Source organism: Hemitrygon akajei, chromosome 14, assembly GCF_048418815.1.
Source record: "Hemitrygon akajei chromosome 14, sHemAka1.3, whole genome shotgun sequence".
Classification (NCBI taxonomy): Eukaryota; Metazoa; Chordata; class Chondrichthyes; order Myliobatiformes; family Dasyatidae; genus Hemitrygon; species Hemitrygon akajei.
In genome coordinates, this window is record NC_133137.1 from 31,805,380 (window position 1) to 31,818,950 (window position 13,571).

At 48.0% G+C, this 13,571-nt stretch overlaps 1 protein-coding gene across 1 annotated transcript in view; it reads right to left on the bottom strand.

Moving 5' to 3' along the window:
* The window catches only part of LOC140738937 (uncharacterized), a 245,212-nt gene extending 232,773 nt beyond the window's left edge, over positions 1-12,439 (bottom strand). Inside the window, exon 1 of the mRNA XM_073066949.1 lies at positions 12,094-12,439. Within this exon, the coding sequence (XP_072923050.1) occupies positions 12,094-12,352 (259 nt within the window). The 5' untranslated portion in view covers positions 12,353-12,439. The remainder of the gene's footprint in view (positions 1-12,093) is intronic.
* Between the last annotated feature and the right edge of the window lie 1,132 nt (positions 12,440-13,571).

Genomic DNA, 13,571 nt, shown 5'->3' on the forward strand with positions numbered 1-13,571 from the left:
GGCTGGCCTTCGGGATAGCCTCCTGTATGTGTGGGACAAGCGGTCGGGACGCTGTTTTTTGGTCGACACCGGTGCTGAGATCAGCGTCTTACCTCCGATGAGTTACGACACCCACAACAGGGCACCGGGTCCCCCCGAGGGCCGTGAACGGCAGCACAGTAAGGACCTATGGCACCCGTCAGGTGCAGCTACAGTTCGGCTCCAGCCAGTTCACGTGGGACTTCACACTGGCCGCCGTAGCCCAACCGCTTCTGGGTGCGGATTTTTTGCGGTCTCACAGCCTACTGGTCAACCTGCCCAGGAAGAGACTGGTCCATGCCGAGACTTTTCAGACGTTCTCCCTGGGTGCAGCCCAGTTGCCAGCCCCTCACCTCGGCTCCATCACGCTGTCTGACAACGACTTCACCAGGGTCCTGGCGGATTTCCCATTGGTTCTGGCACCGCAGTTCGCGGCATCCATGCCCCGACACGGCGTACAGCACCACATCCCAACCCAGGGACCACCCCTCCACGCCCGTGCTCGGCGGCTTCCCCCGGACAAGCTCCGACTGGCGAAGGAGGAGTTCAAGAGGATGGAGGAATTGGGGATCATTCGGCGGTCCGACAGCCCATGGGCCTCCCCCCTGCACATGGTGCCCAAAGCGACAGGGGTCTGGAGACCGTGCGGCGACTACCGCAGGCTGAACGAGGCTACCACACCGGACCGCTATCCTGTGCCGCACATTCAGGACTTTGCAGCAAACCTGCACGGCGCACGGATCTTCTCCAAGGTAGACCTCGTCCGAGGGTACCATCAAATCCCGATGCATCCGGGCGACGTCCCCAAAACGGCTCTCATCACCCCGTTCGGCCTTTTCGAGTTCCTCCGCATGCCGTTCGGCCTGAAGAATGCCGCACAGACGTTCCAGCGGTTAATGGATGCGACCTGGACTTCGCATTCATCTATTTGGACAACATCCTCATAGCCAGCAGCAGTCGTCAGGAGCATCTGTCCCACCTCTGTCAACTCTACGCCTGACTGAATGAGTACGGTCTAACAATCAACCCGGCCAAATGCCAGTTCGGGCTCGGCACCATTGACTTCCTGGGCCACCGGATTACTGCAGACGGGGCAACCCCTCTGCCCGCTAAGGTAGATGCGGTCCGACATTTCCCCCGACCCACTACGATCAAAGGCCTTCAGGAATTCGTAGGTATGGTCAATTTCTACCACCGCTTCCTCCCTTCAGCTGCCCGGATCATGTGCCCCCTGCTCGCCCTGCTGTCCGGTCCGGGCAAGGACATTACCTGGGTCGAGGAGTCCGCCGCCGCTTTCATTCAAACGAAGGAAGCCTTGGCGAATGCCGCGATGCTAGTGCACCCCAGAATGGACGTCCCTACCGCCCTCACAGCGGACGCATCTAACACGGCAGTCGGTGGGGTACTGGAGCAGCTCATCGCGGGCCACTGGCAACCCCTGGCGTTTTTCAGCAAACACCTGCAGCCACCCGAGCTCAAATACAGTGCTTTCGACCGGGAACTGTTGGCGCTATACCTGGTAATCCGGCATTTCAGGTACTTCTTAGAAGGTAGGCCCTTCACCGCGTTCACGGACCACAAACCGCTTACCTTTACGTTCACGAAGGTGTCCGATCCCTGGTCTTCCCGCCAGCAGCGCCATCTGTCCTACATCTCTGAATACACGACGGACGTCCGGCACGTCTCGGGTAAGGACAATGTCGTGGCGGATGCGCTCTCTCGCCCTAACATTCACACCCTTTCCCAAGGGGTAGACTTTGAGGCGCTGGCAGAGGCACAGCAGGCAGATGAGGAGATCCCGAGTTACAGAACCGCAGTCTCCGGTTTGCAGCTCCAGGACCTCCCCGTAGGCCCAGGTGAGAGGACACTACTCTGTGACATCGCCACTGGCCAGCCCCGTCCCGTCGTCCCGGCACCTTGGCGGCGACGTTTTCGACTCCATTCATAACTTGGCGCACCCCTCCATCCGGACTACTGTCCGGATGGTCTCCAGCAGGTTTGTTTGGCACGGACTCCGCAAGCAGGTCAGTGAATGGGCCGGAACGTGCATGCACTGCCAGACGGCCAAGGTGCAGCGGCACACCAAAGCTCCACCGCAGCAGTTCCACCCCACCCACCGGCGTTTCGACCACATTCATGTGGATATCATGGGCCCCCTGCCAGTGACGCGCGGAGCGCGGCACCTCCTGACTATCGTGGACCGGTTCACAAGATGGCCAGAGGCGATCCCGCTCACCGACACCACCTCCGAATCTTGCGCCTGGGCACTGCTCGCCACCTGGGTGTCCCGCTTTGGTGTACCGGCCCACATTACCTCTGACAGAGGCGCCCAGTTCACCTCCAGCCTGTGGTCTGCTATGGCCAGCCTTTTGGGGACACAGCTGCACCACACCACTGCCTACCACCCACAGTCGAACGGACTAGTGGAGCGTTTCCACCGTCACCTAAAGTCGGCTCTCATGGCCCTCCTGCGAGGAGCTAACTGGGCGGACGAGCTTCCCTGGGTCCTACTCGGCATCCGCACGGCGCCCAAAGACGATCTGCACACCTCGTCGGCCGAGTTGGTGTATGGCGTACCCCTGGTCGTCCCCGGGGAGTTCATACCAGCCCCAAGGGGGCAAGAGGAAGAACCCGCAGCGGTCCTGGGCAGACTACGCGAGAGACTCGGTGACCTGGCCCCCATACCCACTTCGCAGCATGGGCAGAACCCGACCTGCGTACCCAAAGACCTGCAGAACTGTAAGTTTGTGTTTGTACGACGGGGCGGGCATCGGCCACCGCTGCAACGGCCCTACGAGGGGCCGTTCACGGTGCTCAGGAACAATGGGTCCACGTTCGTGCTGGATGTTGGGGGGAGAGAGGAGGTTTTCACGGTGGACCGACTCAAACCAGCCCATGTGAACCTGGCGCAACCGGTCGAGTTTCCGGCACCGCAGCGCAGAGGCCGACCTCCCAAACAGGGTCCGGCCCAGACTGTGGACATTGGGGGGTGTATCGCCGGTTCTGGGGGGGGGGGTTATGTGGCGACCCACTTCCTAGCACACTCGAACCGGCTCACAATTAGCCAGCGTGCAGGCACAAAGGCTAGGTCCGCAACAAAGGGAGAAAAGCCTGGGGGTGTTTGTGAGTACGTGTCTCTTGGAGCATCCGCGCCCGGGGGGGGGGGCGGGATGAGGGAGGCTTTAAAACAAGGCTGTTAAGTTTGAATAAAATTAACTTTGACTGCAGTTTACCGACTCCGTGTCGTTATTTTAGTGCTGCGTGTAGCAAACCGCTACAGTGGAATGTTTTTGGTGTGGAGGGACGCACTATGCAAATGATTGCAAATTCAAAGATACTGTCTCCCATGCTTGTAAAAAAAAAGGGACATTTAGCTAAAAAGTGCAGGAGTTCAAAGTGTAAGGTTAAGCCTGGGCAGGGGAAAGCTCACACACCACCTAGAAGAAGCAGACAAGGAGGCAGCATGTGCCAACATGTTTGGAGTGGAAACAGATGAGGAACCACATGAACCATATTATGCCACAGTCACTGTCGGGGCAAAGGACATTAAGTTTGAGATTGATTCAGAGACTACTGCATCAGTCATCAGTGAGGAGACCTACAGGAGGACGTGGCAGTCCAACCTGCCTCCCATTAGACCATCAAAGCTCAAACTCAGGACCTATACGGGGCAGCCCATACCTCATTTAGGGGTGTTACATGTGGACATTTCAGCCAGGGGTCAGAAGGCTGAAGCCAGGCTGGTGATAGCTAAGGGTAGTGGGCCCAATCTTTTGGGCCGCAATTGGCTTTGCAAAATCCAGCTCAATTGGCATGAAATTAAGTACGCACACACAATGGAGAACATTCTGCAGCGGTATAGTGACGGTTTCAGGGACAAGCTGGGCACGCTGAAGGATGTGACAAGTGAAACTCCATGTCGACCCTGAAGCCACACCACATTTTTTTAAGCCCAGGTCAGTGCCATGAAAGGCAAAGTCAAGGAGGAGCTGGAACATTTACAGGGGCTGGGCATCATTGAGCCCATCCAGGTTTCAAGGTGGGCAGCTCCCATTGTTCCAGCTTTGAAGGCAGACAAAACGGTGAGGATATGTGGGGACTATAAGCTTACGGTGAATCAGGTCTTTAAGCTGGAGGAGTAGCCATTGCCATGGGTGGATGACCTGTTTGTGACCCAGTCAGGGGGTAAGCTGTTCATAAAGCTGGACATGAGCCATGCCTACCAACAGCTGCTGCTCGATGAGGATTCAAAGGAGAACATTACAATCAACACGCATAAGGGATTATTGAAATACAATCGCCTGGTGTTTGGAGTGGCATCCAGCCCCGCCATTTTCCAAAGGACAATTGACACTTTGCTGCAGGGGATTCCACACATAGCAGTGTATCTTGATGATATTTTGACCATGGGGGCCATGGAGGTGGAGCATCTGGCTAACTTAGAATAAGTGCTAAAGAAGCTCTCAGACGCAGGGCTGTGATTGAAATGCGGAAAATGTGTGTTCCTGGCACCGAGTGTGACCTACCTGGGACACAAGATCACAGCTGAGGGGCTCTGCCCAGTGGAGGACAAAGTGAGAACTATCAAGGAGGCCCAAAGCCCCAAGAGCGTCACTGAACTCAGATCATTTTTGGGTATGGTGAATTATTATGGCAAGTTTCTTCCTGACCTCTCAAAGGTTTTGGCCCCACTGTACAAGCTGCTTCACAGTGACACTAAGAGGCAGTGGAGTGAAGACCAGGAGGAAGCTTTCAAGGAAGTGAAAGAACTCCTCCACTCAGCGAAGCTGCTTGTTCACTATGACCCAGACAAAGAAATCACCTTTTCATGCGATGCTTCGCCCTATAGAGTTGGAGCAGTTCTCTCACATGTAATGGAGAACCGTTCAGAGAAGCCTACTGGTTTTGCATCATGTACCCTGACGGCTGCTAAGAAAGGATATTCACAGCTAGACAAAGAAGGTCTGGCCATTGTCTTTGCGGTCAAGCGCTTTCATCAGTACCTCTATGGACATGTATTCACAATTTATACAGACCATAAACCACTTATGAGCCTTTTCAATGAGACCAAATGCATCCCACCGCTAGCCTCAGCCAGAATACAGCATTGGGCTCTCACTTTGTCAGCCTACCAGTACACTATAGTGTGCAGAACAGGTGGAGATAATGCAAACGCCGATGCACTGAGTCAACTACCTTTGCCTGAGACACCTGTTACTACATATGTGCCTCCAGAGACTGTGTTTTCATTGGAGAGGCTGTCAGAGACACCTGTAAAGGAAACCCACAACAAGCAGTGGACAGAGAGGGACCCAGTCCTATCTCAAGTCAAGACTTTTCTTTCACAAGGTTGGCCCAGTATTGTGGAAGGAGAGGAACTGAGGCCTTATGCCAAACACAAGACAGAACTGAGTCTGCAGGATGGCTGTATTTTGGGGAGGGGGGGGCGAGGGTCATCGTGCCTCCCCCTGGCCATTCACAGATTGTGCAGGAAATTCATGAGACTCATCCAGGGGTGTCTCGAATGAAAAGCCTTGCAAGATCCTACGTCTGGTGGCCAAGAATGAATCAGGATCTGCAGAACAAGGTAAAATCATGCATGCAATGTCAGACCAATCAGAACATGCCACCACCAGCTCCTTTGCACCCATGGGAGTGGCCAGGCTACCCCTGGTCTAGGCTACATTTGGACTTTACTGGCCCTTTTATGGGGCAGATGTTTCTTGTAATAGTGAATGCGCACTCCAAATGGATAGAAGCTCATTTCATGAGCAACATCATAGCCCACTCAACCATAGACAAACTCAGGCAAGTGTTTGCAGTCCACAGGTTGCCTGACACTCTGGTCACAGATAATGGCTCGGCGTTCACCAGTGAGTTCATGCAGCAGAATGGCATTCATCCTGTTCAGAAGACCCCTTTCCATCCAGCCTCAAATGGCTTGGCTGAGCGGGCTGTTCAGACAGTGAAGGAAGGCCTGAAGTGGATAACAGGGGACTCTCTTAGTACCCAGCTTTCACGTTTCCTGTTTAAATATCGCCTCATGCCACAGATAACGACTGCATGCACTCCAGCAGAGATGCTGATGGGACGTAGGCCCAAGTCAAGATTGGACTGGCTGCGCCTGGACATGAAGACAAAAGTGGAGAGAAAGCAGGAAAAGCAGAAAGAGGGACATGATCAACATGCTCAAGACAGACAGCTAAAACCAGATGACAATGTCTGTATGATAAACTTCAGCAGTAGCAATAATCAGCAATGGCTACCTGGGGTTATTCTTAAGCAGAGTGGTCCAGTCTCCTATGTTGAGCTGACTGACAGGCATGCTTTCCACAGTCATCAGGACCATGTGCGCCTGCGTCATTATACTGGCTCAGTGGTAGACAGTTTCATGGTATTTCCAATGTTGAGACAGACTACTGTGGAAGCATGTCCACTAGTGACTTTTCCAGAGAGAGAGAAAGACGCTGGCAGAGAGGCTGTGTCCCCTGAAGAGGATGGACATTCTCACACAGACATATGGACCCTTCTCATGTCCCCAACACTAGATCCACCTAAAACACCCTAACCAGCAGAGCCTGCTGAGCCACCAGGGGTAGTATGCAGATCGCAGCGCACTCGTAAACCTCCTGACAGACTGAATCTTTGACGGGACAGTTTTTTTGTTGTTGTTAGATTGAATGTTGAATTTGTTATGTTTTCCAGGTGTTTTGTATTGGTAAACTGTTGCTGAGATACTAGTATAAGTTTCAGGGGTACACAAGCTAATGACACCATTGTTTTTATTTCCTGGTTTTTTACATTTGGGGAATCTTGGATTTTAAAGGGGAAGTGTTGTAATGTGAGCATTAAAAGTAAGTTAATACTAATTAGGATAATTACAATATAGCAATACTCCTGCTAAAAACAGCCTCCTGTTTTTAAAGAGAGGCTAGTTCCAGGGCTGGCGGGGTTTTACTTGCTCAGTCTGTCAGGAGGCTTACAAGTGCGCTGCGATCTGCATACTACCCCTGGTGGCTCAGCAGGCACCGCTGGTTAGGGTGTTTTAGGTGGATCTAGTGTTGGGGACATGAGAAGGGTCCGTATGTCTGTGTGAGAATGTCCATCCTCTTCAGGGGACACAGCCTCTCTGCCTAATTTCCCTCGGGATCAATAAAGTATGTCTGTCTGTCTGTCAGTCTTCCGTTCTTTTTACTTCCGGTGTGCATTGTATAGTTTCTCTGCCATGTTGTATGGGTTAGTGAAAGCCTCTGTATGTAAATCACGGTTTTGCCGTCCCAGATAAAGTTGTTCCTTTGGGCATGAATTTGTCAAGTGGTCCTTTTTCAAAGTAGAAGTTACCACAGTGTAGGTGTAGATGCTACTCAAAAAGTAAACCTACTGTAGCAATAATGTCCTTTGTGAGTGTTTATGGTGAGAAATGCTTTGGATTCTTCTTTAATCTCCATTTACAGGCAGGCTTCAGCTAAGTTCACTTTGCTGAAGCGTTTTCCTCCCGAAAGGTTTGCAAAGATATCTTCTATCCTGGGCAGAAGGTATTGGTCTACTTTCAGTACTGGATTGATGGTGACTTTAAAATTAGCAGACACATCCATCCTCCTTTGCTACTGGGACCACTGGCATCACCCATGGGCTCCATTCAATCTTGGAAAGAATTCCTTCCACTCGCATACAATCCAAGCCGCTGGCTATTTCACAGATGGTATAAGGAACCTGGCGGGCTTACTAAAACTAAAACTTGGGTGTGGCATTTTCATTTAATACTATTTTACCTTGATATGCTTGAATGCCATCCTTGAATACTGCTGCGGCATCATCCAGCACCCTTCTTAATTCACTTTCAGTTGACTTTATTGCAAAGGATGTGGCATGCAATTGGTGGATGGATCTCCAATCAAATTGTAAATGTGTCAGCCAATCACAGCCCTACAATGCCGGCCCTCCTGTTTTTACCACATAAAAGCTCAATGTGGCTTGTATGCTAGGTTTCACTGTTACAAATGTCATTCCCACACAAGTTATCTTTTCTCCAGTATCAGTACCTTGGTGATGTCATTCAAATTCATTTTGTGGAATGACTGAAACAGGTGAGCCAGTGTCCAATTCCATTTTCATTGTTGCAGCTTTGCTCATGCTCATTTTCATTCCAGTCTGCAACTCAATTGCATCTCTGGCTGCTGCTTCCATTGATACAGCAATTTCAACTGCTCTTTTAAATGTGAATTATGCTTCGGTTAGGAGCCATTTTTGAATGCTTTCTTGTAAAATTCCACACACTAAATAATTCCTCAGTGCATCATTTAAGACTTTCACTGAACTGAAAATTCTTTGACAATTCTTGGACAATTTCTTCAGTTCAGCCATGTAAGCTGAAATGGACTGTCCTTTCTTTTGATTCTGCTTCTAAAACCTAACACATTCTGGAATCAACAATTGTTTCAGTTCTAAAGCTCATTTTGGTTGGTTTGGTTGGAGCAGTTAAACGTCTAAGTAAACTGCTTTTCCACCCACTGTATTCAGCAATACTAGCACTCGTTTTTCATTGGCTATTTCACTTGCTTGAAAATACTGCTCAATTTACTCAGTATACATCTTCTAGTTACCTGTTGTGCAACTGAACACATCTATCTTTCTGATGTAGCCTGCCATTTCTGCTTTTTTAAATTATTTATTATCATCATCACTCGATAGTCACTGTTTATGAACCCATAGTCATAATCATTGCTTGTTGATTTCATGTTTTCTTTTTTTTAAAACTTGAATGTCTTTCTCCCCTTCCAAAGAAAAACAAGCTGTGGTTTTTTTTAAACTTGAACGTCTTTCTCTCCCCTTCCTAAGAAAAATGTGCTGCACTTCAACAAGTAGCTAGTCATATCAGGTTCATTTTAAAACTTTCTTGTCACTACTGTTAAGGTTTTGTAATTCCAAAAACAGGAAAAAAAACACAGGAGCCAGGATATTTGCCTACCTCTTTTCCCCTTTTTTTCAGTGAGGCATTCACAACTGACGTGGCGGCGTAATGAAGTATGCCATTCATGTACTTCAGAATCAGAGTCAGGCTTAACATCACCAGCATATGTTATGCAATTTGTTAACTTTGCAGCAGCAGTACAAGGTAATACATAATATAGAAAAAAACTGTAAATTACAGTAGATATAAAATAAGTAGTGCAAAAACTGAAAGAAAAGTTTGTGAGGTAGTGTTCATGGGTTCTATGGCCATTCAGAAATCTGATGGCAGAAGGGAAGAAGCTGTTCCTGAATTGCTGAGTGTGTGCTTTCAGGCTTCTGTACCTCCTTACTAATGGTAACAATAAGAAGAGAGCATGTCCTGGATGGTGGGGTCGTTAATGATGGATGCCGCCTCTTTGAAGCATCACTCCTTGAAGATGTGTTGGATACCACAGAGGCTATTACCCATGATGGAGCTGCCTAATTTAACAACTCTCAGCAGTTTACTTCGATCCTGTGCTGTAGCTACCACCCTCCCCCTACCCCACCCCAGCCAGTCAGAATGCTCTCCACAGTACATTTGTAGACATTTTTGAATGTTTTAAATGACACACCAAATCACCTCAAATTCTTAATGAAATATAGCCGCTGTCTTGCTTTCTTTATAGCTGCATCGATATGTTGGGACCAGGTTAGGTCTGCAGAGTTAGTAACACCCAGGAACTTGAAATTACTCACTCTACACTTTTAATCTCTCCCTCAGTGAGGACTGGTGTGTGTTCCCTTGCCTCACACTTCCTGAAGTCCACAATCAGCTCTTTAGTCAGATTGATGTTGAGCGCAAGGTTGTTGCTGCAACACTACTCAATGAGCTGGAATAACTCACTCCTGTATGTTCTCTCATCACCATCTGAGATTCTGCCAACAATGGTTGTATCAACAGCAAATTTATAAATGGCATTTAAGCAGTGCCTAGCCACACAATAATGGGTGTAGAGAAAGTAGAGCAGTGGGCTAAGCACACATCCTTTAGGTGTGCCAGTGTTGATGGTCAGGGAGGTGGAGATGTTACTACCAATCTGCACAGATTGTGATCTTCTAATTAGGAAGTCAAGGATCCAATTGTAGAGAGAGGTACAGAGACCCTGGTTCTATAGCTTTTTGGTCAGGGCTATAGGAATGATGGTCTTATACACAGAGCTATAGTCAATAAACAGCATCCTGATATAGTTATTTGTATTGTCCAGTGATCCAAGGCACAATGAGATGGCATCCACCGTAGGTCTATTGTAGTGATAGGCAAACTGCAGTGGGTCCAGGTCCTTGCTGAGGTAGAAGCTGATTCTACCCATGACCAACTTCTCATAGATGTTAGTGCTACTGGACGATAGTCATTAAAACTGCTCACGCTGCTCTTCTTCGGCACTGGTATAATTGTTGCCCTTTCCAAGCAGGTGGGAACTTCCGATTATAGCACTGAGAGATTGAAAATGTCTTTGAACACAACACCCCCACCAGTTGGTTGTCACAAGTTTTCAAAGCCTTACCAGGTACTCTATCGGGACCTGCATCTTGCGAGGGTTCACCCTTGTGAACAACAACCTGATGTCGGCCTCCGAAATGGAGATCACAGGGTCACCGGGTACTGCTGGGACCCTCTTAGCAGTAGTTTTATTCTCCCTTTCAAAGTGAGCATAAAAAGTGCTGAGCTTGTGAGGGAGAGCAGCATCACTGTCATTCATTGTTGGGTTTCACTTTGTAGAAACTAAAGGCCTGCAACCCTGCCAGAGTTGATCTGCATCTGATGTTGCCTCCAACTTCACTTGGTATTGTTTCTTAGTTCTTGAAATAGCTCTCCGCAAGTCATACCTGGTTTCCTTGTACAGACCTGGGTTGCCAGATTTAAATGCTACAGATCTAGCCCTCAGCAGACTACGAACCCCCTGGTCCATCCACGGCTTTTGATTTGGGTACATACAATAAGTTCTTGTAGTCACACACTTATCCACACAGGTTTTAATGAAGTTGGTGTCAGCTGTGGCGTACTCATTCAGACTCAAAGATTAACCTCTGAATACAGTCCAGAGCACTGCTGGTGCTGTAGTATTTAGTCTCTGCCTATACTCAGGGGGTAGAAGTACAGCCAGCTGATCAAACTTTCCAAAATGTTGACGTGGAATAGCACGATAAGCACTCTTGACTGTGGTGTAACAGTGGTCCCGTGTGTTGGTTCCTCTCGTACTCTAAGCTGGTAATAATTATTTAGACACCTTTTCAAGCTGGCCTGGTTAAAATCCCCAAAATGACAGAGAAGGCTTCAGGGGGAAGGCTTCCTACATATACAGTGTCTATAAAAAGTATCCACCCCCTTGGAAGTTTTCATGTTGTATTGTTTTACAACAATGAGTCACAGTGGATTTAATTTGGCCTTGACACTGATCAACAGAAAATGACTCTTTCATGTTAAAGTGAAATCAGATCTCTACAACGTGATCTAAATTAATTACAAATATAAACTACAAAATATTTGATTGCTTAAGTATTCACACCCTTCAAGTCAGTGTTTAGTAGATGTACTTTTGGCAGCAATTACAGCCTTGCGACTGTGTGGATAGGTCTCCACAATTATCTGGACACTACAATATTTCCCCATTCTTTATTACAAAACTGCTCAAACACTGCCAGGTTGCATACAGATCATGTGTAAACAGCCTTTTTCAAGTCCGGCCACATATTCTCAATTGGATTGAGGTCTGGACTCTGGCTTGGCTTTATGCTAGGAGGTCATTATCTTGCTGGAAAACAAATAAAATTCGAAGTAGTTGCACAGCACAGGTAAAGAGTAAACAGCTGGCAGTCAGAGTGAAGAGATCTTGGCCAGTCACCTCAAAGCATACCGAGTCACACTACAAAGGAAATGCAATAGTCATTTTAAAGAGGGAAAACAACTGAACTAAAGAACATGTCCCTTTGAGTATGTTTACATTCTTAGGGTCCACTGCACTTCATTTATGACTTATTCTGTTAAAAATATGATGTATTAATTATGAATTTGGTTTGTGGTACTCCATCCCTCCCAAACAAAAATGGCCTGGTGAGGTAAGCAGCCAAACGGGTACATACTTGTGTCATCCTGAACAACTACAGATGCTGATGTAAGTCCACACTCTTCGACCGTATCGTCGTCCTGCAGTTGCACTTGACGATAGAGGAGTCTCATGCGCTCAGGGGTCCGACGCAAATCCTGCGAGGTCTGTGAGATCAGGCTAAATTTCACATCCTCGACTGTGCTGTTCGCCTTCACCTGGACAGAGACCTGGCTTCCATCCAAAAGCAAAATCGTCAATTCAAAGGAGTCTGATTCATCGCCCACGTCGCTCATTCTTAAGCAGAGCAGTAAGAAAGCATTCGCTTTGAAGTGATGGAAAACGTTTTATTCGCGGCGCTGCTCACTCCCCAGAGGCCAGACCCCCGGTGCCGGCACTGCGCAGCCTCCGTGGAGCGCGCAGCTGGAACCTCGCACACGCGACCCAGCTCGCGCGGCCAACGGCCAGGTGGCCTGCGCCGTCCGTTATTTAAATGAGGGTAGCCGCGCTCTGGCAGGATCGCTCTATCAAGTGAGGCGGGAAAAGCCTCTATCACGTTCGCCTTATTTTGTGTCGTAAACAAGTCGGAAATAAAAGTTATACAAATAAACAGGCCTTCATTGTGATTAACTGTGTTCACTTCTTTTTAGCCTTTCAGCCCCTTCATATGGATGGGGGCGGTTTCCCGACAGCCATTGAAGAGAAAAGTTTGGGCAGCTCGGGAGAAGCCATTGGAAACCATCCAACTCGGGATGGGATTCTAGTTCTATTCAGTCAAGTAAGCCTATGGGAATGTCATCTCTGGTTGCTGCACTCCATACAAGTCTAGAGCTGTCCGAAGAGCACTGTTGTACACTATGATTATTTGAAGAACCAGAAGCCTGCCATTATAGGGATGATTGCAAATAAAAGGAATGACTAATACAATAGCAATAGTCATCTGATATCTGAGTGGTTGAATTACTGCTGCACACTACAGACTATTTGGAGTGTCAAGAAATTAACCATCAAAAGTAATACACTAGCACACTATAGTCAATCACTGTGAGAACTTTCTTACATTTGACCATTAAATATTACCTTTTTTTTAAAAATAAGAAAATCCTTTTTATGAAAACTATCTTATGTTAGTTCTGGAGAATTAAAAGATTTCCAAAACAATTGACACTTTAAACTCAGAAAATGTTCAGTAAATACTGTGATGTACATAGTAACCACTATTATTCATAAATGAATCTCAGGGTTGTGTATGGTGAAATATGTCATTTTATAATAAATATAGTTTCAACACCTAAGAGCATCATATTAACGTAAATGCAAGAGATTCTGCAAATGCTGGAAATCTTGAGCAACAAACTCAAAATGTAAGAGTACCTCAGCAAGTCAGGCAGCATCTATGAAAAGGAAAGTTCAGTTGATGTTTCAGGCCAAGAACTGGAAAGGAATGGGGCAAGAATAAGAAGGTGGGAGGAGGGGAGGGAGTACAAGCTGGCAAGTGAGAGGTGAGTCCAGGTG